General features: G+C 52.7%; 1 protein-coding gene across 4 annotated transcripts in view; it reads right to left on the bottom strand.

The window, feature by feature from the left end:
• Nucleotides 1-596: 596 nt before the first annotated feature.
• Mgll (monoglyceride lipase) overlaps nucleotides 597-23,551 on the bottom strand; it is a 99,720-nt gene continuing 76,765 nt past the window's right edge. For all 4 annotated transcript variants that reach the window (XM_023706366.1, XM_023706367.1, XM_023706365.1 and 1 more), the window contains exons 4-8: nucleotides 21,439-21,575; nucleotides 20,317-20,427; nucleotides 14,729-14,818; nucleotides 5,531-5,746; nucleotides 597-2,810 (exon numbers count right to left, since the gene is read on the bottom strand). In XM_023706366.1, the coding sequence (XP_023562134.1) occupies nucleotides 2,685-2,810; nucleotides 5,531-5,746; nucleotides 14,729-14,818; nucleotides 20,317-20,427; nucleotides 21,439-21,575 (680 nt within the window). In that variant the 3' untranslated portion in view covers nucleotides 597-2,684. The remainder of the gene's footprint in view (nucleotides 2,811-5,530; nucleotides 5,747-14,728; nucleotides 14,819-20,316; nucleotides 20,428-21,438; nucleotides 21,576-23,551) is intronic.

Raw genomic sequence — 23,551 nt, 5'->3', positions numbered from 1 at the left:
AGGTGAGGCAGGGGCCGGGGTGCTGCAGAGCCACTATTGATTGTGCAGGAAGCACGTGGCCTTTGTGCAGACTGGGGCTATGGAGGTGGCACAGGCCCACTGCCTCCAGAGGCCCTTGCCCTGGGTTCCAGCCCCCCACAGGACCCTGCCACACCCACAGAGCCCAGAAACACAGCTCCAGCTGCAGAGCCCAGCATGGCCCTCCCGAAGTAGGGGGCTGGAGGCGGTGTAGGACCAGGGTGCAGGCACAGCCCACCTTCCTCTCCCAGCTATTCATTGGTCCTTCTTCCTCCCAAAAGCATTTGCTCCTCTTACTCACTGTTCCTCCCTCCCAGCCCTATCACAGCTACTGTGCTTGGGACACAGGCTGTGTTCCCTGGCAGGGAGTGCGCCCCCATGTGGACAAGTAGAGTTAGGACAGGAGCGGGAGGAACCAGGATTTGTCCTTTCTGGGCCAGGCCATATCTAGGATGAGGTTTTAGGGCGGTCTGAGTGGGGCTCAGCAGACCCTGGGAAAGGATCTGTGGTTGTGTCCCTAAAGGTGTTTTGTCTGAGATAGAGACTCATGGCAACAGAAAGACAGACAGACAGACAGAGCCAGCACACTGAAAACATGTGGTTTATTAGGATTAGCTGTGGCATACATGAACTCCTTTAATAGTTCTAAGCTGATACACGCATTTCCCACGCAGTATACATGCCAAGCTGTGGTGATACAAGACTGGTGACTTGCTCGGAAAATCTTTGTGATCTTAGTAGGTTCTTGTTAACAATGGGCGAGAGAAAGAAAGGACATGTGAGCTGGACAGATGTGGCATACCCTGGGGCCTGTGGTGCCGAGGCCCTGCGATGTGGGTGCTGGGACCTCCCACTCCCTGCAGGAGGCCTCTTTTCCTAAAAAGATTGTCAGAGCTGGAACCCGTTTTCAAAGAGGACACACATGGCCTCTGCGCTGTACAAAAAGAGCGGCGTCTACACTGGCGCCAGGGCCCAGAATCCCGCCAGGGCCCTACTGCCTCTCCTCACTCTGTCCTCCTCTGCCTGGTCACCTGACCTTCCTTGCTCCCCAAGATGATCAGGGCCACCCAGTCTCCTGAAGACAAAGATGAGATGCTGTGCTCTGGGGGGCTTGGTGGGGGACATCAGGTGGTGCCTGAGTCAGCCATGGAGGTGGACATCCACGTTCCCTGCCCTCTCCTCCAGATTTTGCAAGACAGTCCCACTTACACACCTGTCTCCCAAATGGTTCTGTATTCAGTCATGTAAGAGCTGACCGTGTGTCTGGACCAAGGCCCACATGAGCAAATCCATGCATCTTAGGGGACCGTGGTCGAGTCACGCAGCCATGTTCCTTTGGAAAGGACACTGTCATCATAAGCCTCTGGGAGAGGCCACAGTGCCCAGTACTGGGGACAGTGAGTTCTGGGTGAGTCACAGACCAGAGCCCAGGGCGCCTGCTAGGTTACAGACAGCAGAAACTGTCAGTAGGCTGCTGGCAGCTGGGGTTCATGAACAGACTGACCCTCCCAGGACAGGGCACACCCAAAGCCTCGGCGGCTGACCGCCATCACTGCCTGCAGCAGGGAGACCTGATCGGGGCCCCAGGGACAGGGATGAACCCTGTGAGTCCCAGCAGCCTCACAGGGGACTCACGAGGTGAAGGCGCCCAGGGCAGGTGGGCCAGGTCCCCTTATTGCTGGCACTAAGTGAGGCCAGGGCAGGGCCAGACTGGGGTTGGCACCTGAGAGGGTGGCCGGGCTTGGGCCTTATCCTGGAAGGGTGGCTCGCTGGTCTCTGCCCTGACTGGGTAGCTGGTTCCCTCCTGCTGCCACCAGAGGTAGCTGTGGGTCCAGTACTGTGACTCCAGGAGGCGCTGGTTGCCTAGGGGAAGGGAAGGCTGGGTGGACCAGGGTTCCTCCACCCTCTCTGGGGTGCAGCTCAGCTCCAGGGCCCTTCCAGCAGCCCTGAGTCCCATGTGCCAAGCACCTGGGACCGGGTGGGGATGCTCACAGGTGTCAGTCTCTCCTGATCCCCTCTCATCTCGCAGCACCAGAAAGCAGCGGCCTTGCCAAGGCTGCCTTAAGACAGGCCTAGCCCTGGGGTGAAAGGAAGGGCCCTGTCCAGTGCTTGCCTATTGGCAAGTGATCCCTGCAGCCTTGGCTGTGGCCACACTGTGGCTGATGGGGTCATGGGCAACCTCAGTGGGAACACAGGCCACCTTGTTACCTGCCAGAGCAAGGCCACAGGGCTACAGCTGGTCAGAGGGGGAACTAGGGCAGAGTTTGGTGGGGGCAGGCAGGGGCTCCTCTAGTTATTGCAGGCTGGCATCCCAGGTATAGAGCCTGGGACACCTGTGTGGCTGGCAGAGGTGGGCTGAGGCTGTGTGCATTTTAAGGGACATTGCACCATGGTCCCTCTGTGGAGAAATGCTCGTCTGTCACCCTCTCTCTCCTTTTCCCTCTCTTCTCTCTCTCCTTCTCCTCTTTCTCCTGCATAAAGTGTCAAAGTGTCCACCCCTAAGAGCAGATCCAGTGGCTGTTAGCAATATATATGACAAATATGTCTCTTTTTTGTTTAAAGTACATTGTGTTGGGGATTCCTCTGGTTCCTGATTTCCTGTTTGGCTCTGCCCTCCTCTGCCCACCTCCCAGGGCCCCAGGAGTGAGGGGCACCTAGCCCCTGGCTCAGGGTGGACATCTGCCTCCCACCTCGGGTGTCCTTTGAGAGAACCACATGTTTATCTCATGGAAGACAGAGTTGGTCACTTCGGGCAGCTCCTTGTGAAGCACATGGTAAGCGCCTTCGTAAATCTGCAATTGCAAGAGACATGGAGTCAGGGTTGTATGGTCAGGAATTGGGGGGGGGGAACAAAGATGGGAGACAGGAGTGTGTGATGATGTCCAGACCCTCTCCCTATAGCCTGAGCACTGGACATTCACATCAGCCTTTTGGTTTCAGTGGCGGTCCATACATTGTCCAGGCTGATCTTGAACTCTGGGCTCAAGTGATCCTCCTGCCTCAGTCTCCTGAGCAACTGTGACTACAGAAGTGCTCCACTGTGCCCAGCTGAAGTTAATACACCTCAAGCCAGCTTTCACTCTCCCAGTTCCCAGCAGTGGTCTGTGGCAGGGTCTCTGTGACCTGCCTGGGCCAGGGGACCCTTGGTGCCCAGAAGCTATTTGACGTCTTTCCTTCCAAGACCATAACTTTTTTTTTTTTTTTTTTTTTTAGTACAGGGTCTCCAGGGTCTCACTACACAGATCAAACTCATAGTGATCCTCCTGTTTTCAGCCTCCCAAGTGCTGGGATTACAGGTGCACGCCACCATGCCCAGTCTCAATTGCTATCTCAGAGCATCCTGGGGGCAGGGCCAGCATGGCACACCAGGGATCGAACCCTGGTCCATGTCTGCCTAAGCAGGTGCTTTAATCTGCTGAGCTATCTGGCCAGCCCAAGACTATAGCTTTACCCTCACCTGGCTTCTATCCCACCTAGAAGTGATACCTGCCACCCTGATGACCTTGCACATAGGCTGGTAGGCTGCTCCTTGGGTGTCCCTAGCAATCTCTTCAAGGCCTGGGTCTTGAATCCCCTTCAAGTTCCCATGACCCTGGGCTTCTGTCTCCAGCCTGAGTTCTCTGCATGCTTGCTGCCTACTGGCCGTTCGCATCAGAGTTTCTGAGAGTGGAGCCCTTGCTCATGCTCAGCTCTGGCCCAGCCAGGGTTACCCATCTCAGGACACTGGGCCATTCCTTCTCACAAGCTGCTCTTCCTGTGGTGCTGACAGGGGAATCCAGGGCCATGTGCAGGTTAGGCAAGATACAGGCCTTATTATTATTATTATTATTATTATTATTATTTTATCTTTTATCTATTTATTTGGTACAAGGTCTCCCTAGGCAGCTTGAAGTTGTAGTGATCTGGGATTACAGGTGTGCACCACCACTCCTGGTTTTGGTGGCTGGCTCAGTGAGGGGCTGGCATGGCATGAGGTACCAGGGATCAAACCTGGGTCCTTAGCAATTGCCAGGCAGGTGCTCAGACAGCAGAGCTATCTCCTTGAGCACATGGATTACCTCAAAGATCTATCATTGCTTTGTAGTGAGACAACTCAAAATTCTCTCCTCTGGCTCTCTGGAAATACACACAACATAATTATCTGCATCCCCCTGTGTAGGGGACACAGGAACTCACTGCTTCTGCCAATGGGACTCCCATTCCCCAGGGTCTCCTCAGCTTCCTCCTTCCCCCATCAGGCCCCAGAACCACTCTACTGCCTCAAGATCAGCTTTCTAGCTCCCACCTGAGGACAGAGTGTCATGGTTTCCATTTGGACATCCCCCAAGGGCCACAGTGAGGCCTTCAGAAGGTGGCTGGGTTATAGGGGCTCAGAGCCACCTTGCTGTTAGAAGGTGGGGTCTGGTTGGAAGAGGCAGACACTGGATGTGGCCTGGAAGAGCTCCTCCTTTTACTCCTTTTCCTGCCCACTATGCTGTGAGCCAGTCCTCTGCTGAGCCCTTTACTACGCCATGTCTGGGGCCTTGGAGCCAGCAGACTGTGGACTGAAACGTGAGGCAAGATAAACTCCTGGAATGGGCAGGAGTCAACACTGCTTCCATGACTTGGAAAATGACTACGAGACACAGTGTCTTTCTGCGCCTGGCCAGTGTCACTCAACGTGATGCCCCCTGGGCTCCTCCACATAGCTGAAAATATTCTTATGGTGGATGGGATCCTGCTGTGGGTGAGTGCTTCCTTTACCTGGTCACCTGTCAGCAGGCACCAGGTTGATTGCACTACTTGGTCACTGAACGATGCACTCAGGAGTGTGACAGCTGGGTCACAGGGTAACTGTGGCGGGGTGTGTGTGCGTGCGCCTGCGCAGGTGTGCGCATGTGTGTGCAGGTGGTGCTGGGGAAGAACCAGTGCATCACCTCTGCTAGTGCAGGCTTCCATGCTGCCCCCAGCCCTGCTTTTTCCAGACACCTCTATCCTGTCGCTCATTGTGCTGGAGCCTTCCCCACATGGGCCTGTCTCCACTTTCCTGTGTCACCTCAGCCAAGCCCCTCTTCTTGGCGCAGATGAAGGACTGTGTCTCCCTGGGTCTCACTGCCTTCATTCTGTCCCCATACCCTTCATAAGCCAGAACTTGTCACTTGTTGCTTAGACCCAGAGACTAAGTCAGCTTCTCCCAGGGCAGCACTGCCTGTCTGCCCAGTGCCCAGCTTCCCTGAGCTGCTACAGCTGCTGCAGGGGTGCTGGGCACCTAGACATCCTCGGGGCTTGGAAGTGACATTATCTAGATTCATTTACCCAGTGCCTGGGCCATGTGTCCTTTCTTGCCCATGCCATCTTCTGATGTTCTGTTCTTCCCCTGCAGCTCATACCCGCAAAATGACAGCTAAGGGCACATGAGCTCGGCGCCTTAACAGATCTCTGTGTCTGTCTCCCAGCCTGGCCACGCTGGTCCTTGCAAGGACCTTGCAGCCAGAAGAGGTGCCCCAGCACGGCCAGGAGGGTGGCTGCTCACCTTGAGAGTCTTGTCCTGGCTCTTGGCCCCATCCATGAGCAGATAGGCCCCTTTGCTGTCACACAGGTAGTCTTCCGAGCCCTGAAGCAGCAGGAATGGCAGCATCAGCTTGTGCATCCCCCGCTCTATCCGAGCCACAGCGTTCAGCAGCTGGATGCCGAAGGACACTTTTAGCCCTCCATGGTAAACAAGTGGGTCTGTGTTGTAAATCTCGACCTGGTGTGGAAAAGGGGGTGCATCAGTGCACAGCAGGGCTCCCCTTGATAGGCCCACACCTGGTATCTAGGACCTTTTTTTTTTGGAACAAGGTCTTGCTATATAGTCTGCACTGTCCTTGAACTCACTCTGTAGCCCAGATTGGCCTCAAACACACAGTAATCCTCCTGCCTCAGTTTTCCCAGTCCTGAGGTCACACATGTGCCACCACCCCCAGCTTTCCCTCAGGATTGAGTCCCCCTCCTATGAGCCAGATAAGACCCCACCAGGCATTTTCTAGGATCCCCAACAGAATCAAGCCCAAGGATGCACAAGCTCCTCACATAAAATGACCTTGTATTTGCATATGCATACATGCACCTGCCTATTTATTTTTTATTTGGTACAGGATCTCACTGTGCAGCTTGGACTTGTAGTGATCCTCCTATTTTCAGCCTCCCCAGTGCTGGGATTACAGGCGTGTGCCACCATGCCTCAACTCAGTGCACCTGGGGGCTGGGCTGGCACAGCATGTGGTGCCAGCGATTGAACACTCCCCCCTACCGCCCCTGTGTTTACTTAAGCAGGTGCTTAGTCCGCTGAACTATCTCACCTGCCCTGAACCTGCCTACTTAATTTTGATCATTTCCACCCAGTGCATCAGGACAATGCAGACACTATACAGATAGGGAAAATGGCAAGAGAAAATAAAATGGAATCCTTGGAAGTGAAACGTAAAGGTGCTGAGTGCTGTGTGCACATAGGCCTGTTTTGGAGTATTAATTTTTGTTTTAAAAACATTAACAGCATCCTTCTGTGCACTCTGATGATTTCACCCCAAAGAAGCTCTGAAGGATTTCTTTTTTTCTTTTTATTCTTTGCAGTACTGGGGATTCAACCCAGGGCCTTCATACTCACCTACATCCCTCATCCAATTTTTATTTTATTTGTTTGTTTATTTATTTATTTATTTTTGGCAAAACCAGGAATTGAACACAGGCCCTTGTGCTTGTCAGGGAAGTGCTTACTGGCCCCTATTTTTATTTTTTGAGACAGGGTCTTGCTAAGTTTCTAAATTGCCTAGGTTGGATTCAGAAGGATTTTTTTTTTTTTTTTTTTTTTTTTTTGCGGAACCGGGGATTGAACTCAGGCCCTTGCGCTTACCAGGGAAGCGCTTATTCTACTGAGCCATCTCCCTGGTCCCTCAGAAGGATTTTTTTTGGGCGGGCTCAGGATGTTTTCAGGGCAGGTCTGGTTTGGCTTGAGGATCTGGGGATCGAACCACAGCATCCTGAGCCTGACTGCTTTGTTTAAGCAGGCACTTAACAACTGAGCTAAGGAGCAGGCCCCTTAGGTTGGATTCAGATTTGCAATATTCCTGCCTCAACCTCCCACAGTGCTGATTCTGAAGGTGTTCTAGTTTTCATTTTGTTTTTTCTCTGTCCCCCTCCATTCTGACTTGATGTCTGCCCGGTGGAAGTGGGCAAGGGCATATAGTAAGCATAAGTATGCCCAGGCCATTTCTGCCCCTCTACAGTGTGTGTCCAGGCAGCATCTTCCCTCCTCAGTCATGCCCCACCTCTCACTCACCCCTGCTGGAGGCTCAGGGCCTGCCCACTCCTCAGGGCTACCCTGGGACCTTGAGCCCACATTTCCTGGCCTCTCTGGGTTTCCAGCTTCACTCAGCAGCCGTATGGACAGCTCAGCATTGTTGCTCAATCTGTGCCCTGAGGCAACCTATCTGTCCCACAGGGACTGGGGGAGAAGATTCTAGAAGTCTCCCAGGCCACCTCAGGGGAAGGTATGAGACCATACCATCCTCTGCTTCCTCTCTCACCCTCGAAGATGGGTTTGGAGCAAGCTGAAGACCTGGCATGGGGTGTGGTCCAGAGGCAGTTTGAAGTACAGCCCCCCCTGGGTTCCCCTCAGGGTCCCCAAGGCCAGGCCACAGTCCCTCTGACCCCACCCCCACTAGGCCCAGGCCAGAGCGCCCATCCTATACTGAGAAAGGACAGGTTGTCCTGAGGCCACCCTGCCATCCTGGACTCTGTCCCATGCTGGGGGCTGAGCACCACAGAGCAGACCATTTGTGAAGCCATATGAGATGGATTAGCCACTTCCTGCAGCTGAGCTGACATCAGGCCACAGGGCCAGGCCATCTGCTCACAGGCTAAGAGGTCACAAGACCAGCAAGCAGTGCAGAGGCACTGCATAGACAGTGCAAGGACAGCCGCTCAGAGCCAGCTCCCCTTTAAAGTGGGCAGCTGTGCAGCTCACGGGATGGCTGGAAATAAGAGCAAGAGTGAGGACAGTACTATGTTCCAGCACCACAGCCTGTGCCCAGCATGGCACCAGGGCATCCAGTCCAGGATCTCCTTGAGTAATAAAAATAAGAACAGTGGACATGTGAGCTCTGGCTATATGCACTAAACTATTTATATACCTGGTAGCTCATTTAACTCTCACAACTGCCTCAAGAAAGGCACTACAGGGCTGGCCAGATAGCTCAGTGAATTAAAGCACTTGCTTAGTCAGATGCAGGGACCAGGGTTCGATCCCGGTATGCCATGTTGGCCCCAGCACTGTCCCTGGGGTGCACTGAGACAGCGATTAAGACTAGGCATGATGGTGTGTGCCTGTAATCCCAGAGCTTGGGAGGCTAAAAACAGGAGGATCACTGAGTTCGATCTGTATAGTGAGACCCTGTAGACTCTGTACTAAATACATTAAAAAAAAAAAAAAAAAAAAAGGAACAGCACTATAGATGAGGAAACTAAGGCCCAGAGAGGTTTGACAATCTGCCTGCTATCAGTCATCCTAATTCCTGGTCTCATCTGTAGAACCTTGGATGTTCAATTAGGTATATAACTTCCCATACTAAAGACTACATTTCCCAGCTTCCCTTGCAGCTAGGCATGGTCATGAGCTTGTGTTCTGCCCAGTAGAAGCCGAGCACAGGAGCCACATACACACGCAGCAGGCCAAAGAGCCCCTCCCTTGCAGAGGAGACTGGGTGTAGAAGACACAGCATGTGCAGGTAGAGTTGGCCAGGAGCTATGTGAGTCCCATGGGGCTTGTGAGACAGGGCTGTGCCATAAGACTGTATCCCAGCACTGACACGTCACCAGCCAAAGAACTAAGCCCTCACTTGTGTAAGGTGTTGTTGGATGGCACCTGGGACTCAACAGACTTGTGTATCCCCTGGTCATCTCTACCAGCATGTTCTTTGTCTATACCTGGTCTCCTCCGTGACCTGCTGTGATATGTCCTCTGACCACCACATCCTGAAGCTGGCCTAACACTCTGCTCTGCTGACCTGGACCACCATGCCCCTGGGAGGCATCTGTTCCTGGCCACACTGCTCCACTGCCCCAGTGGGCTCCTGTCCTTTGCTTCCCCTTCCACATCTCAAGCACATACACTCTGTTTGCACAATGAGCTATTCTGGGCCAGGGGAAGGAGCCACCAGATGTGTCGGGGAAAGGGCAGCGCTGATGTGAACCACAGCCACAGCCAAAATGGGGCCAGAGGGAAGGAAACAGACTAGGGGAGCAAGGAGCTGATGCTGTGAGCCTGAACCCTGCCCTCCATCCCAATCACAGCTGCTTTTCCATTTTGAGGGCTTAAGGTGGAAAACAACAACAGTCTTAGGAATGTGTTCTATTCTGTTCCCCAGGAAGGAGATGGCCAGGGGCCCTCCACCCTCACCCACCAGGCGACCCATCAGCAAAACAAGTCACAAGTCCATTCAAAATCAAAGAGCGGGAAGTCATCTCCAAAAGTAATCACTGTCTGATTCCAGTTGTAGCCACTACTCCTCCCTCTTTTCAAAGTGTTGGGGTGGAGCTCAAGCCTTGTGCACATTGGGCAAGTCATCTGCTACTGAGCCACGTCACCAGCTCTTCTTAAAATTTTGAGACAGGGTCTCACTAAGTTGCCTCAGCTGGCCTAGAACTCATGATCCTCCTGCCTCAGCCTCCCAAGCAGCTCCTTTTATAGGCATGCACCATCACATCCAGATCTTTTAATTTTGTTTCCTGCAGGGTTACGGATGGAAACCAGGGCCTCGCACGTGCTAAACAAGGGCTCCACCACAGAGCTATGTTCCCAGATTCCTATGTGACTGATCCTTGAAATTACAAAATAATGAAGATTTGTGGCTGTTGGGGATAAGGACAGGGCAAGCATAGGAGAGAAGCGGAAATGGCCATACAAGGGCAAACTGGGGGGTCCTGGCGGGGATATGAATGGTCTGTCCTGGTTAGGACACTGCCCCATAATTTTACAAGATGTTCCTCTTGAAGGAAATTGATTAATGGGAAGATGTGGTCTTTCTATTACTTCTTTTTGTTTTCTGAGACAGGGTCTTGCTAGGTAGTGCTGGCCTCAAACTTGCAGCGAGTCTCTTGCCTCAGCCTTCCAAGTGCTGGGATGATGCACAGTACCAATGCATGTGGATCACAACAATCTCAAGAGAAGAGTTTAACTTTTTGAAAAAAAGTCCCAAGTAGCTGGTATTTGGCATGTCTCTGCCACCCTGACACCTCTTGTAGGGACCATGGCCAGGGATCCGCCTGCTGGAAGCAGGACCCCTGCTATGGTCTGGGTCTCAGGGACCCGGTGGGTCTGGCTCTGACTCTGGGGCTGGCTGAGAGCAGCAGTGCTTGTTCTTGGGCTGAAGTCCTCACTCTTTCTGTGGTTCCGTGTCTTCAGGGAGGTGTTTCCAGCCTCCCGTCTTGCTGGTGGAAGTGGATGTCCAGCCTGACCTTCCTGACACAGACAGGAACCCCCGGGACTGAGGCTGGTGTTTCCCACCCTCCTCTCTATCACCACGGTCTCAGTCTGGGTCTCAGGGTCCGTTAGCCTCAGCCCACACTCCTGAGTCTGAGTCAGTGAACACCCTTTCTCCATCACAGGGTGGGTAGACAGAGGCCCACGAGGCTGAGGCAGGCCTGGCTGCAGGTCAGGAACTACCAGGGAAATCCAAATGGGAGGTGTGAGGAGATCTGAGACGTGGCTGCTGTGACAGCTCCCAGGGGTCACAAGGCCTCGGCACCTGTGCATCCATGGTAGGAATGGAAAATGCTGCCACCACTGTGAAGAACAGCAAAGCACTTCCTTAAAATTCAACACAGGGCCAGGTGCAGTGGCGCAGACCTGTGACCTCAGCCACTGGGGAGGCTGAGGCAGGAGGATCTTGAACTTAAGGTCACCCTGGGGTATTTAGTCAGACCCTGGCTCAAAATGAAAACATAAGAAGGGCTGGGTGTAGCTCAGTGCTAAGCACTCGTCTAGCATGGAGAGGCCCTGGATTCCACCTCCTTTAGCACCAAAACATGAACACAGAATCACCTCATCTAGCAAGCGCATTTCTCGGGACACAGCCAAGGGAGAGGCTCTGAGACATGTCTGCACACCCTCTTCAGAGCAGTGCTGTTCTTGCCAGCTGGGATGTGTCCCGAGGACTCTAAGCGGGTGGTGTCACCAGAGCTGAGCCCAGCATATATCTTTTTTGTTTCCCCCAGGCACGGACCCTGACCCGATGTTGTTCCAAGCCCAGCTGAGAGGCAAGCTGGCCCGCTGGGATCTAGAGAGCCCCCTACCTTTTCTTTTGTCTTTTGAGACAAGCCCTCACTGTGTAGCCCATATTGGCCTCAAACTCACAGTGATCTACCTGCTTCGGCTTCCCAAGTGCTGGGATTACAGGTGCGCAGCACCAAACTCCACTGCTTGCAGGTCATTTAGGGCAGTAGTAAACTTTTATTTCCTCAATTAGACCTCTCTTCTGGAGAAGCAGAGACACTCAATGAAGTCAGATACATTCTGCCATGTTCAGTGCACTTCCGAGAAGCTGCTCGGAGCTCGAGAGGCTCCTTCGGGAAGCAGCCTCCTGGGGACAGTGGGCGGCTCAGCCCATCACCAGCTGCAGCTGTGTCTAGCTGAAGGCCTGGATGTAGCTGAGCTCTCTGAGTCCTGGCAAGAGCCCTCCACGGCCTCCCAGCCACATGTGTGGGACCACTTAGGGGCAGCGTGGCATGGGACCTAATCCTCAACCCTGGCCACGCTGAAGCAAGTAACAGAAGCTGAGCTGATGCTCCATCTGGTGCTCCCGCTGGAGTTCAAACTAGACACCCAGTGCTCACAGAAAACAGCATCAACTGGAAATAGCAATGCTCTGCACAGGCACATGGAGCTGTGAGTCTCACTGTGCTTGCGGTCCAGGGTGGAAAGTGCTCACCCAGAAGAAGGCAAGGGGCTGCAGGTTCTGTCCTGTAATCCTAGCACACAGGAGGCTGAGGCAGGAGAGGAAGAGTTTGAGGCCAGCCTGGTCTATACAGGGAGACCCAGTTTCAAAAAGGAAAAAAAATGGGGGCCGGGGAGATAGCTGAGTAGAATAAGCACTTGCCTGGCGAGCGCAAGGGCCTGAGTTCAATCCCTGGTTCAAAAAAAAAAAAAAAAAAAAAGGAAAAAAATCATAGTCTTCTTCCTCCGCCTTCTTCCCAGGCTTGGGAAGGAAGTGGCGTTTCTGTTGCCAAAGGTACAAGGGCTCCAGGAGATACTCAGACGCCTCAGATCCCTGCTCCCTGCTAGCACTGGCAGCTTGGAAATGACTCAAATGGCATTCAAGGCTTTCTGGTGGGGAGGGGGCCACTGCAGCCCACACAGCTACTTCTGGGGTGCAGGGTGAATGTATCCATCACCTGGCATTCAGAGCAGGAACCCTAGATGGTGGCCAAGCCTAATAAATGTCAGAGCGACAGCATCTTTGTTCCCAGGCTGCCACTGCCGAAAGCATCTGGCCCGGAACACAGAGCCTGGGCTCCGATGTGCACGGGGGAGCTGGGTTCTGGAGCCGTCAGCTTGCTTTCTTGCGACTGCAAATGCGGGTTGTCAGTTTGACCTCCTGGCTGCAGTGAGACAGACTGGCTATGGGTGTCTCTGGAAGCAGGTGTGACCTCAGGTGTGGGGCTTCTCCTGGAGGAGGCTTCACACCTACAGATAGAAGGTGGCTCTGCAGGGTGGCAGCTGTGCGGTGCCGCTGACAGTCCAAGGTGGCACAGCAAGCCCCATCAAACGCTTATGTGGACACCTGGGTCCAGAGCTGCAGCCCCACACAGACTCCTGATCCACTGTCCTTCCCAACTGATCTGGCCAGCTCCTCAGGCACTGTGTTTGGCTCAGGTATTCAGAGCTGCAAGGATTCCTTGGACATATCAGCTGAGCCTTGGGACACCTGATGTGAGGTGGCAGGAGGGGCCTGTGGTGAACACGTTTTCCCCTTGGTGTTGCTGTTTTTAAAGTCCAACACAAAGTGCAAAGGGCACTCAGGCAACAGGCAGAGGGGCTAATTGCCCGAGAGGTGATGATGGAATGTGGGCCTTATATGGCCTAGGCTGGCCCTGAACTTACTATGTAGCCAGGCTGGCCTGGAACTTGAGGTGATCCTCCTGCCTCAGCCTCCCGAGTGCTGGGACTATAGGTCTGGCCCTACCATGGATCTTGTACAGCACACAGGTCTACACCACTAGCTTCAAGGACTGAGGTCACACACTGAGAGAGGAGCTCAGGATGAAACCAGCACTTGACTACCACATGGACTTGCATAGTGAACTGGGGCCCCTGACTGCTGTGCAACATGGACAGGTTGCTTAACCTCTCTGAGCCCAGTTTTCTTTGGGAAATGGGTCTCTGAGGACTCTGACATCAGTGTGAGCTTTGGCCTTTCTGGCCCTTGAGGTTCTGCAGTTCCACTCCAAAGACCTGATTTTCTGAAATGCTCTTTCTTCACCTAGCACTCAATTGAAAAGACCAGGATCTTGGCTGCAGGTGAGTCAGATTTGCTCCAGGATAGGTGTCTGGGATCTGGAGTGGCTTTTCTAACAAAACTGTGTCAACATTTTCAGGGAACTCCAGGGCCACCATGGGTCAGAGGCCTGAAGCTGGAGCCTGACTGCCTGGAGAAACTGAGGCAGCCACCGGATGGCCAGGACCCTTGGGAGCCAGCAGTTTGATGAATTCACATGCCAGAGGCAAAAGGGAAACTGAGACAGGAGAGGGGCAGACTGGTGTACTTGATGGCGGGCTCACCCTGGGATCTTCTGCACCCTCGGGGGCACAGGTGTGCTCCCCCACACCTGGGCTGTTCCGCTCCCACCGCCTGGGCTGAGCTCCTTCAGCCTGAGGATGGGTGGTCGGGCCATGCCCCCGACACAGCCAGGCCTGCAGCCAGCCTCGAAGAGTCAGCCCGAGATGACTGCTGCGCGGGGCAGAGGTCCTGGTGGCCCCTTTGTTCCCACCTCGGAATGGACTATTTTTTCCAGTGCTGGGAAAGAACCCCAGGGTTTTTGCACTGAGCTATATCCCCAGGCCTTTTTCCATTTTAAAATTTTGCACAAGGTCTTGCTAAGGTGCTAATTTGCCCGCACTGTGCTGGAACTTGTGACAATGCTTTGTCAGTCTCCCACGGTGCTAGGACCACAGGTGTGCACCGCCACGCCCACCTGAACATAACTCTGAATACCTGGATGCAGCCAAACTTTTGGTTCCATTTAGTCATGAGTCCTTGCTTTTGCTTAAATGGCTTTAACTCAGGTTTTTATCACTTGTGCCCAGAAGTGGTCTGGCCACCACACGTCATCTTTTTTTTTTAATGTATTTTATGCAGGTTCCCTCTATACAGCTTGGAGTTGTAGAGATGCTTCTGTTTTCAAGCCTCCCAGCATGTGCACCACACCCAGACTCGGTCTCTGGCTCAGCACACCCAAGGGTGGGGCCGGCATGGCATGTGGTGCCAGGGATTGAATCCTGGTCCCTGTGCTTGCCTAAGCAGGTGCTTGGTCCACTGAGCTATCTAGCTGGCCTTACACACATCATCTGGTTCTCTGTGTTTAGGTCAAAGCTATCATTGCCACCCCCTTTCCATCCATCCCCAAAGCCATGACACAACCTCCTGCTTCTCCATGTCCTGCTGCCAGGGGCTTTCCAGCTCTAGTAGGACCTCACCTCCTCCTTGTTCCGAGAGAGTAAGCTGGAGTCAATTGCTCCCAGGGACAGGTTGGGCATGATCAGGTTGAGCACTTTTGCGGCAAAGATCTAGGCAGAAAACAGAAGAGGGGGTGAGTTGGGACCTCCATGGGCTTCTCCCAAGTGACAGGGAGTGACAGGTGGACCCCTAGCTGCCCTGTAGCTGGGCCACTTGCCCCAGTGAACAGCCAGACAATCTTGACTCAGACAACTTCAACCCTGCTCTCTGGGTTCTCATGTAGGGGTAAAGGAGGCAGCCTCCACAGTGAGGCAGGACTGTGCTGTCCAGTTTTTGTTTCTTTTTCTGAGACAGGGTCTTGCTATGTAGCCCAGGCTGGCCTTGAACTCACTGTTAGCCTCCTGCCTCAGCCTCCCTAGTGTTGGGATTACAGGTGTGCACCAGCACACCAGACTGTGTCCTGTCTATTTTCCACCTGCTATGGATTCTGTGTGGCCATTCTCCCTGCAATCCCCCCTCAGTCGTGTGAATCTGAATGATCTGTGTGTAGGCACCCTAAAAACAGACAGCAGGGCAGAATCATCTGGATCATGGGTGATGAGTGAGGAAACAAGAAGCTCAGACCAGAAAGAATCCTAATTAGGAGCCTAAGGGCAGAGGCAAGCAAAACAACCAGGTGGCATTTGTGGCCCTGTGGTGTCCTAAAGGGAGGCAGGCCCTCATCTTCACTGCCTCAGCTGCCTGTGGTACCTCGTCAGGTGGGACCAGACAACACTCGGATGTGGAAGTCTGCACCTAGTGGGCACTCACACATGTAGGTAGGGCTGAGGGTCAGGTCAGGCCCTGGCTTCCATCCCCAGCACCATAGCAATACTCAGTGGGCTTGAGCCTGATTCAGCCCCTCCCCCATGTGAGCCCAAGAAAACAGATCCTGATGTCACACATCTGCCTCACAGAGGGGCTGCCTGCCCTTGTGCATGTGCAGACTTGGAGACGGTAGATGCTATTTCTGAAGTGAGCTGCGAGGTCCTGGAATTAGCACCACACAGCTCACAGCTCATGGCGCGTCGAGGACCTCAAGGGAGGGTGCAGGCACCCATATACCCAGAAGCCTTCTCTGTTAGGTGCCCGAGCTTCTGATCTTTACAAAAATCCTGAGAGGCTCAGCTTTGTCCTCGTTTAATGTTAAGGAACTGGAGGCCCAGCTTGTCACACGAGGTAGAGGAGGGTCCAGGCATCCTAGCAAAAGGCCTGGATGTCCAGCCACAGGTGTAGATGAGGGCACAGCCCTCAACTTCGGAAGGCATGGATCCTATGCCTTGCTGGTGCCTGTGCACATGCGCACCTTTTGGCCCGACACTCAGGATCCATGCTGAGAATACTAAGGTCTCCGCACACAGATGCAGCGATGTTGCTTAACTGAGGGCACAGCTGCCTGGACGTCTCATGGCCCTCATGCTCTAGGCATGGTCCCTGGGCCACCAGCAAGCTGCCCTTTTGAGGAAGCCATCCTATGAAAAGTTCAGATAAGAGCCAGAGAGATGGATCAGTGGAATAAGTGTTTCCCTGGCAAGCACAAGGGCCTGAGTTCACTCCCTGGGTCCACAAAAAAAAAAAAAAAAGAAAGAAAGAAAGAAAAGAAAAGAAAAGAAAAGTTCAGACAGCTCTGATCTTCATCTTTCTCTCTCTCTCTTTTTTTATTTTTAAATGTTTTTTTTTATGGTACCAGGAATTAAACTCAAGACCTTGCACTTGTCAGGCAAGCACTTAGAATTATTCTACTGAGCTATCTCCCTGGCCCTTCATCTCTTTTTCTAGACAGGTAAGTTCCAATCCCATTTCACCAGGCAGAAGCTCAAACAAACAAACAAACAAACAAACAAACAAACAACAAAACCGATATTTAAACTCTTCCCCTCCAAAAAACCAAGAAAGAGGTGAGCTATGGCACAGGGGTGGGGTGCTCTGAGCAGCTACAGGAGATTCTCTTCCCCACGTCCTGTTCTGGGCATCCAGACTAGCCTTGAATTTTCAGTTCTCCTGCCTCAGCCTCTCAAGCACCTGGGATCATAAACATGGCCCACCTTGTCTGCTCCCCACTGTTCTTCTTAGGTTTGTTGATTTTATGTTTGAGGAAAGCACAGTATGGGGGAGGAAGGTAGAAACAGAATTGAGGCTGGAAGTGGGAAGCAGAGGGGAAGTTAGGAACCACAGCCAAGCCCCTACCAGGGCCAAGTAAGGATGTTGAGGTCAACCAGATGGCTGCTCCAGCCAGCCCATGGTGTTTCTCTCAGCTTTCACCAGCAGCTGGGTTTCAGCTACCTGCTTCCCAGGGAACACAGAGGCCCCAACCAAGAGTGCTCACCAAGACTGGAGGTGAGGTCAAGGCCATTACACCACCTGTCCCTTCTGGGGTCTAGCTACCATGTAGCCTTCATCACAGGTTTGTGGCCTCCACAACTCCCTTGAGTGAGCACACAGAGTGCCAAGGTTGGAAGAGTTGGAAGCTCTGCAGCTGCACTAATTTGACTTGAGCTGTCAGGACACTGGGACGGAGATGGTGCCTGTTCGGGGCTCCTTGCCCCTGAGCAGGCACCAAGGCACTCTCCACACTTGATAGATAGGTGCGGGAGATGTCAAGGACCTTCAGCAAAGTTGTGTCTGACCACGCTCCGAGAATGCTGATCTGTCCATGGAAGGAGCCTCCTTCCGGGGCAGCACTGTGGCCAGGGATTAGGGTGGGGACAGCCACCTGGTGACACAGCAGGTTCTTGAATCACAGAAGACTAACTTGGAAGGACAGATGCCCTTGGCATAGGTGTGCAGTAGACATGCCTCATGCCTTTTTAAATGGTCTCCTAAGTGGTCTATAGGGACTTGCTGGATGGATGGCTGGCCCCTCAAGTCATGTGTCTAGAAACGAAAACCCCAGCTTTGAGCGATCAGGTGAATTGTCTACTGCAGCTCCCTGTTGTGTCCACTGGGGCCACCTTGTGGGGGCAATGCTCAGCTTCAATTTGAAGGGAGGTGACAGCTTGTGCCTAGTCTGCATTCCTGGTTCCCAGCACCCTCAACCCCAAAGGCCCTGTGGAGTCTATTACTAACGGGGATGTGTGGCTTTCGCATGGGAAGTGGCTGGCTCAGGGCACAAATCCACCTCACTCAAACATGTTTCAGAGTGAGATGGTACCCCAGTACTCTCTGCCTCCAAGCAAGCCAAGAGGCCTCATGTCCTTGGCTGGGAATGGAATCACTTCCTCTCTGTGTAGGGTGTGTCCTGGCTGAGGACTGGGCTCCGTGTCCCCCTCTTCAGCACTTTGGCAAGCTGCAGGTTGGCTGCGAGCGGGGCCCTTGTGCAGCACTGGTGTGTGCTGGAGGCTCCTATGTCCCTGCCCAGGACTCCGGGGGACGGCAGAAAAGGCCATATATAATAACTTGTCCTGGCAGCAGGGCCAGCCTCTAAGCTCTTTTCAGGACGTTTATATCTTTCCTGAAGCTCCCAGAGAAACCAGACTATGACTAGCTACTGTACAGTCTTAAGTGCTCCTGAGACGCACAGGTCAGGGGACACAAATCCACCTCCCCAACAACTGAGGTGGGGCCTGTGGGATTTCTGTTCCTAAATCTCTGTTGCTGTTACTTTCTCTATGAAACCATTTCCTCTGTTGCAGTGTCTGGGGGACCAAAGCTCTGTCCTTATTGTGTCCTTCCCCGGGCTAAATATATCTCAGCTTGTTGAAAACCAGCCTTGGCTAAGAAGCAGATGGTGACAGATTTGGAGGGTGAGGGTGAGTTGGCATCCTCCTGTGCCAGGGTGAGGAGCTGCCCCACTCCCGTGTATCTGTGCCCAAGGACTCGGGGTCTCACACTGCCCTCCCTGGTGGTCTGGTGGACAGGGCACATGCTGAGGAGTCCTGCATTTCTGAGGGTCAGCAGCAACTGCTGGGATGGTTGGAAACCCACCACCAGGCACCTTCCCTACAGTTGGCCCTGTCCCTATAAGGAGACCCCTGCAGGTCCGGATGGAGAAGGAGTGTCAAGAGATGTGGCCAAGCACGACAATGAAATTAAAAAAAAATGGCCCACTGGAGGAACTGAGGCAAAGTGACTCTGTGGTTCAAAGACTCTTGAACTATCCTCACAGATTATTCTTAAACTTTTTAAATCAGAATTTTTTTAGTAAAAGGTTCTGTGGCACTCTTGCATGTAGGTTGTTAGGGAAGCCCAGAGAAGTGGGGGTGGTCACTGAGATGCCAGGGCAGACTGGGTGCAGGGTTACAGCCTGTGTCACTCAAAATTGCAGTGGCTAGGAGGAGCAACAGATTCCAGGGTGGGAGGTAGCCCTCAGTACCAGGGAAGAAGGAAATCTAATTTGTCTTGGTTAATAAGAGGAGAATTGTGTTTCCCCAGAGGCGCCAGTTTCTGATTTGACAAGGTGATCTATTAGCACAGGCTCCAAAAGGTCACAGTGCCCAGAAGCGTCACCTTCGCCTGTTAGTGCAAGGCCCCAGGGGATCCTGGGAAGAAACCCCATCAGCTCACCTACAGACACAGCTGCGGTGCTCCCCATGTACTAGTTTCCTTCCCAGGGAGAGAATAAGAACTAATGCCTATCTATCTGTCTGTCTGTCTGTCTGTCTCTGTCTGCCTGTCTGTTTGTCTATCTGTCTATCTATCTATCTATCTATCTATCTATCTATCTATCTATCTGAGATAGGGTCTCATTATGCAATTCAGGCTGGCCTTGAACTTACTATGTACCCAAGGCTGGCCTCGAGTTTGAGGCATTCCTCCTGCCTCAGTTTCCTGGGAGCAGGGGTTACAGACATATGCCACTGTGCTTACTGCTATTATTTAATACATGATCCCAGCCACTGTCACTTGGTAGAAGGCCATAGGGTAAGCCAGTAGGCACTATCTCCTGCCCCTTTGAGAGTCCTGAGACCTTTGCCTGGATCTGGAAGAGATGGGATGTTCCTTGGGGACATGGCCTGAGGCTGTCACCCTCACCAGAGCTATGTTACATCTACTATTAAGCTTTGTGTCCCCCAAGGACAGTCTATGCTGATGCCACCCACATCAACAGGAAAAGCCCTGCAATCCTCTGATTCTACTGACCTCCTGAAGGAGGAGGCTTTTAGGTTGCTCTGGGGATTATCTGCTGACTCAGAGCTGTGACAAGAGGAATGCTGTCCTCAGATAACATGCAAAGTATGTTAGCCTCAGATAAACCAAGCAGCAGAGCCCACGGCCTCCCAGGTGGCAGCACCCAGTTTTCAATGTTGGCACACAGTTCCAGCCACTGTGTGACCCTCAGCTGGCATGACTTCACTGGACAGAGAGCATGCGTAACCTTTCCCCCTTTTAAGCTCAACAACAAAACATGCACAAACAGGAAGGCCTTTTCCTTGTGTCTTTTCAGGGAAATGAGTCTGACTTTTGAAATGAAGGTGGCTGGCAGCAACAATGCCTGATACCTGTCCAAATCTTCCAACAATAGTTGTGACATCCAGGCAGGGGCTCTGGCCCTTTGGCCTCCACACCAGCTATGAATGGAAACTCTGTGTCTCAAGGGACTCCAGGGATATGAGACCCACAAGTCCTTTACCTTGAAAGTGGTTGCAGATTCCGGACTGGGGAGAACCAGAGGTGAAATGAGGGCCATGCCGGCGAAGTGACTGGGCCTCTCTGCAGCCGCAAGAATGCTGATGGCTCCGCCCTGCAAGGCAAGCCAGACACACATTTCTCACCAGCACACCCACGAAGCCCTGTGTCTCTCCCAGCCAAGAGCCTGGGGACAGCCACTTTGGAATGGACACTGTCAAATGTTGGACAAACTAGATCTGAAGTTATTTTACCAACCCTCCTTTTCCCTCTCTGGGTTTTCTAAAAGCAAACATTTTGGAAAGATATAAATAAGGTTTCTGCCCATGAGCCCCAAGTTAAACAATAACACAGTCCCTTTTCATTTCAAGCCAAAAGCTGGTAAGCCAGCAACTCATCCATTCTGGGTCTCATATGAGGTTTTTTGGGTAAGGAAAGATTGGGGGGTAGGGTGGTCAAATCCAATCATAATAGATTGCTACATGTTTTTTCTTCTGGTTTCATAAAGCCTCCAGAAATTTAGTTTCTAAGAAAAATACTCAGTGACTGTGGAGGGTGAGGGAGGAGGGAAGGCTTGGCTGCCGGGAGCTCAAGGGTGATTCAAGCCAAGGTGCCATTTTGGATGCTGAATGGGCCAGGCAGGGAAGAGAGATGGAGCAGCAGAGTGGGCCGGAAGTGAAAGGCAGTCAGAAGGCCTCCCCTGGTGAATGTCCCCAGGCATGCAGCTTCCAGAAGTTCCAATCCTCATCAACGGGTCAGCCTTTCTGAGGGCTGATCTGGCCCTGTGTGAGGACCCGTGACTTCACTCTAAAATCCAGCTGACTGCTGGGAGATTCTGAAGATTTGCATCGTGAAGAAGCTTTTGAGTGGCTTTAAGGAGCAGCTTCCCCAGGGAGCCTGAGAAATAGTACCATGAGACAAAAGGGACAGATACAGAGGGGCAGTTCCTGGGCTCCCCAGGGGCTGCCTCCAGGAACCAGCCTGTATCCTGAGCTCTAAGGTACACAGAATCCCAAGTGCAGGGTGTGGGAACAGCAGGCAGGGAGAAAGGCCGCACAGCACCCAATGGCCCCAGGAAGCTGGGCCCCAGGTGTCACCTGACCCCTGTCTCTAGCTGTCTGCTTACCATGGAGTGGCCCAGCAGGAAGACAGGTAGTCCGGGGTAGTCCTTCTGCATGGTGTCCACATGGTGCAGCACGTCCCTGACATAGACCTGGAAGTCGTACACCACCAACCGCTCTCCATCGCTCCGACCATGGCCAACTGGAAAGGAATGGGAAGAGCTCGAGTCATCAGTCGGCCCACTGAGTAGATCGTCTCACTTAACCCTTGCCCACCCCCATGAACCTCATAATCGTCGCTTGTTCCTTCTATGGATTAGGAAATCAAGGCACAGAGTGGTTAAGGAACTTGCTCCAGATCACACAGCAGGGAAGCATACCAGTGCAAATGCCACAAAGCCTTCTGGGCACAATGTCCAAGGAAGAAAGACAGGCAGACACACAGCCCAGGGGCACTCAGCTACTGCGGTGGCTGAGGACGCCTATGAAGGGTCTAGCATCTTCCTGGGCTTCCCTGGCCCTTGTCCTTTAAACTGGGCTGTTGTCATCCTTTGCCAGGTAGAGCTGAGCCTGTCACCTCGTGTGTGGCTTTAGGTGACGATCATCTGACAAACTTGAAGTAAAATACAATGGCCGAGTATGCCTGCCAGGAATGTTCTCTCTGGAGTGGCAGTAATACGAGGTCACGTGCTGGACCCCTGGATTTTTTTTTGTTTGTTTGTTTTATTTGTTACATTTCTGTGTTGCTCACTTCCCCTTCATTCTTCCCTTAGCGTCCTTCCATGGTTTCCCTTAGCGTCCTTCCATGGTTTCCCTTAGCGTCCTTCCATGGTTTCCCTTAGCGTCCTTCCATGGTTTCCCTTTGGGAAGGACACTGTTGCTATGGAAACCACTGTGTGGCTGAGGTGACGGCGTGAGGGCTGCAGAAGCAGGAAGAGCTTCCAGGGGGCTGGGTGGGAGCCAGGGCCACGCCCAACCTGTGGGAGCCTCCTGTGCCTTTCTTCAGGGGTCCTGGAGTGACAGCGGTGCTTCTCTGCTGATGGAAGGAGGGAGACAGTCTCGGGCCTGTAGTTTCTGTCGGGCCGGTTATCCCTCTCTCGGCCTCCTGGTTGCCATGAGATGAGCCGCCTTCCTCCACACCCTACGCCCCTGCCTCCTAGTGGCTGCGTGCAGGGAAGCCAGCAACCACGGACCGAAACCCCTGAAACTGTGAGCGGAAATGAACCTGCCCTCCTGGAAGTGACAGCAGGGTGTGTGGCTCCAGCAATGAAAAACGGAGACGCCAACTCCCAACTCTCTCTGTTTTCTGTTTCCTTTCCTTGAAAGACTTCTGCACTTAATCATTTTTTATTAAAAATGAATTTTGGGAGATCATTCACTCACATGATTCACATGTCAAAGTGATATGCAGGCTAGACACTGTTCCCTTCTACCCTCTCCCTCTCATCTTTCTGTGTGTGCCTTTTTCTCGGGACAAACATGGACATCAACACAGGTCTTTGCCAATGCAGGGAGAAGCCTGTGCCTGTGTTCTTGTATTTTCTAAAGCACCAGAGTGCTTCCATTTTTGGGGGGGCAGTTGTTGTGATGCTTTTGTTTTTGTACCAGGAATCAAACTCAGGACCTTGCAGTTTCCAGGCAAGCCCTGAGCTATATCACCAGCACTAGCGCCTCTATTTTGAGCATATGTGCCAAGGTAAATGACCCCTCACCTTGTCTATGCATACAACAACCACTGGATTCACCTAGGACAGCCAGAAAGCTTGAAGTGATAATTTATTCATGCCAACAAAAACTTATTGCCAGGGTAGTGGTACACACTGTAATCTGAGTACTGGGAAGGGCTGTGCCTGTTTGAAGCCAGCCTAGGCTACATAGTGAGACCCTATCTCAAAAAGCAAAAATGGCTGGCTAGATAGCTCAGCAGTCTAAGCCCTGCCTCTGGGCCCACTGAACTGGAGACCGAGTCCAGGCATGGTGGCACACTCCTATAATCCCACTGCGGGATTACTGAAAACAGGAGGGGAGTCTGAGATGAAGAGGAAGAGGAAGAGGAAGAAGAGGAACAACAACAAGAGGAATAAGAACCAGAGGAAGAACAAGAACCAGAGGAAGAGGAAGAAGAAGAAGAAGAAGAAGAAGAAGAAGAAGAAGAAGAAGAAGAAGAAGAAGAAGAAG

Source organism: Octodon degus, unplaced genomic scaffold (assembly GCF_000260255.1).
Source record: "Octodon degus isolate 3935 unplaced genomic scaffold, OctDeg1.0 scaffold00254, whole genome shotgun sequence".
In the NCBI taxonomy this organism is placed as follows: Eukaryota; Metazoa; Chordata; class Mammalia; order Rodentia; family Octodontidae; genus Octodon; species Octodon degus.
This window is presented reverse-complemented; position numbering and strand designations above follow the sequence as displayed.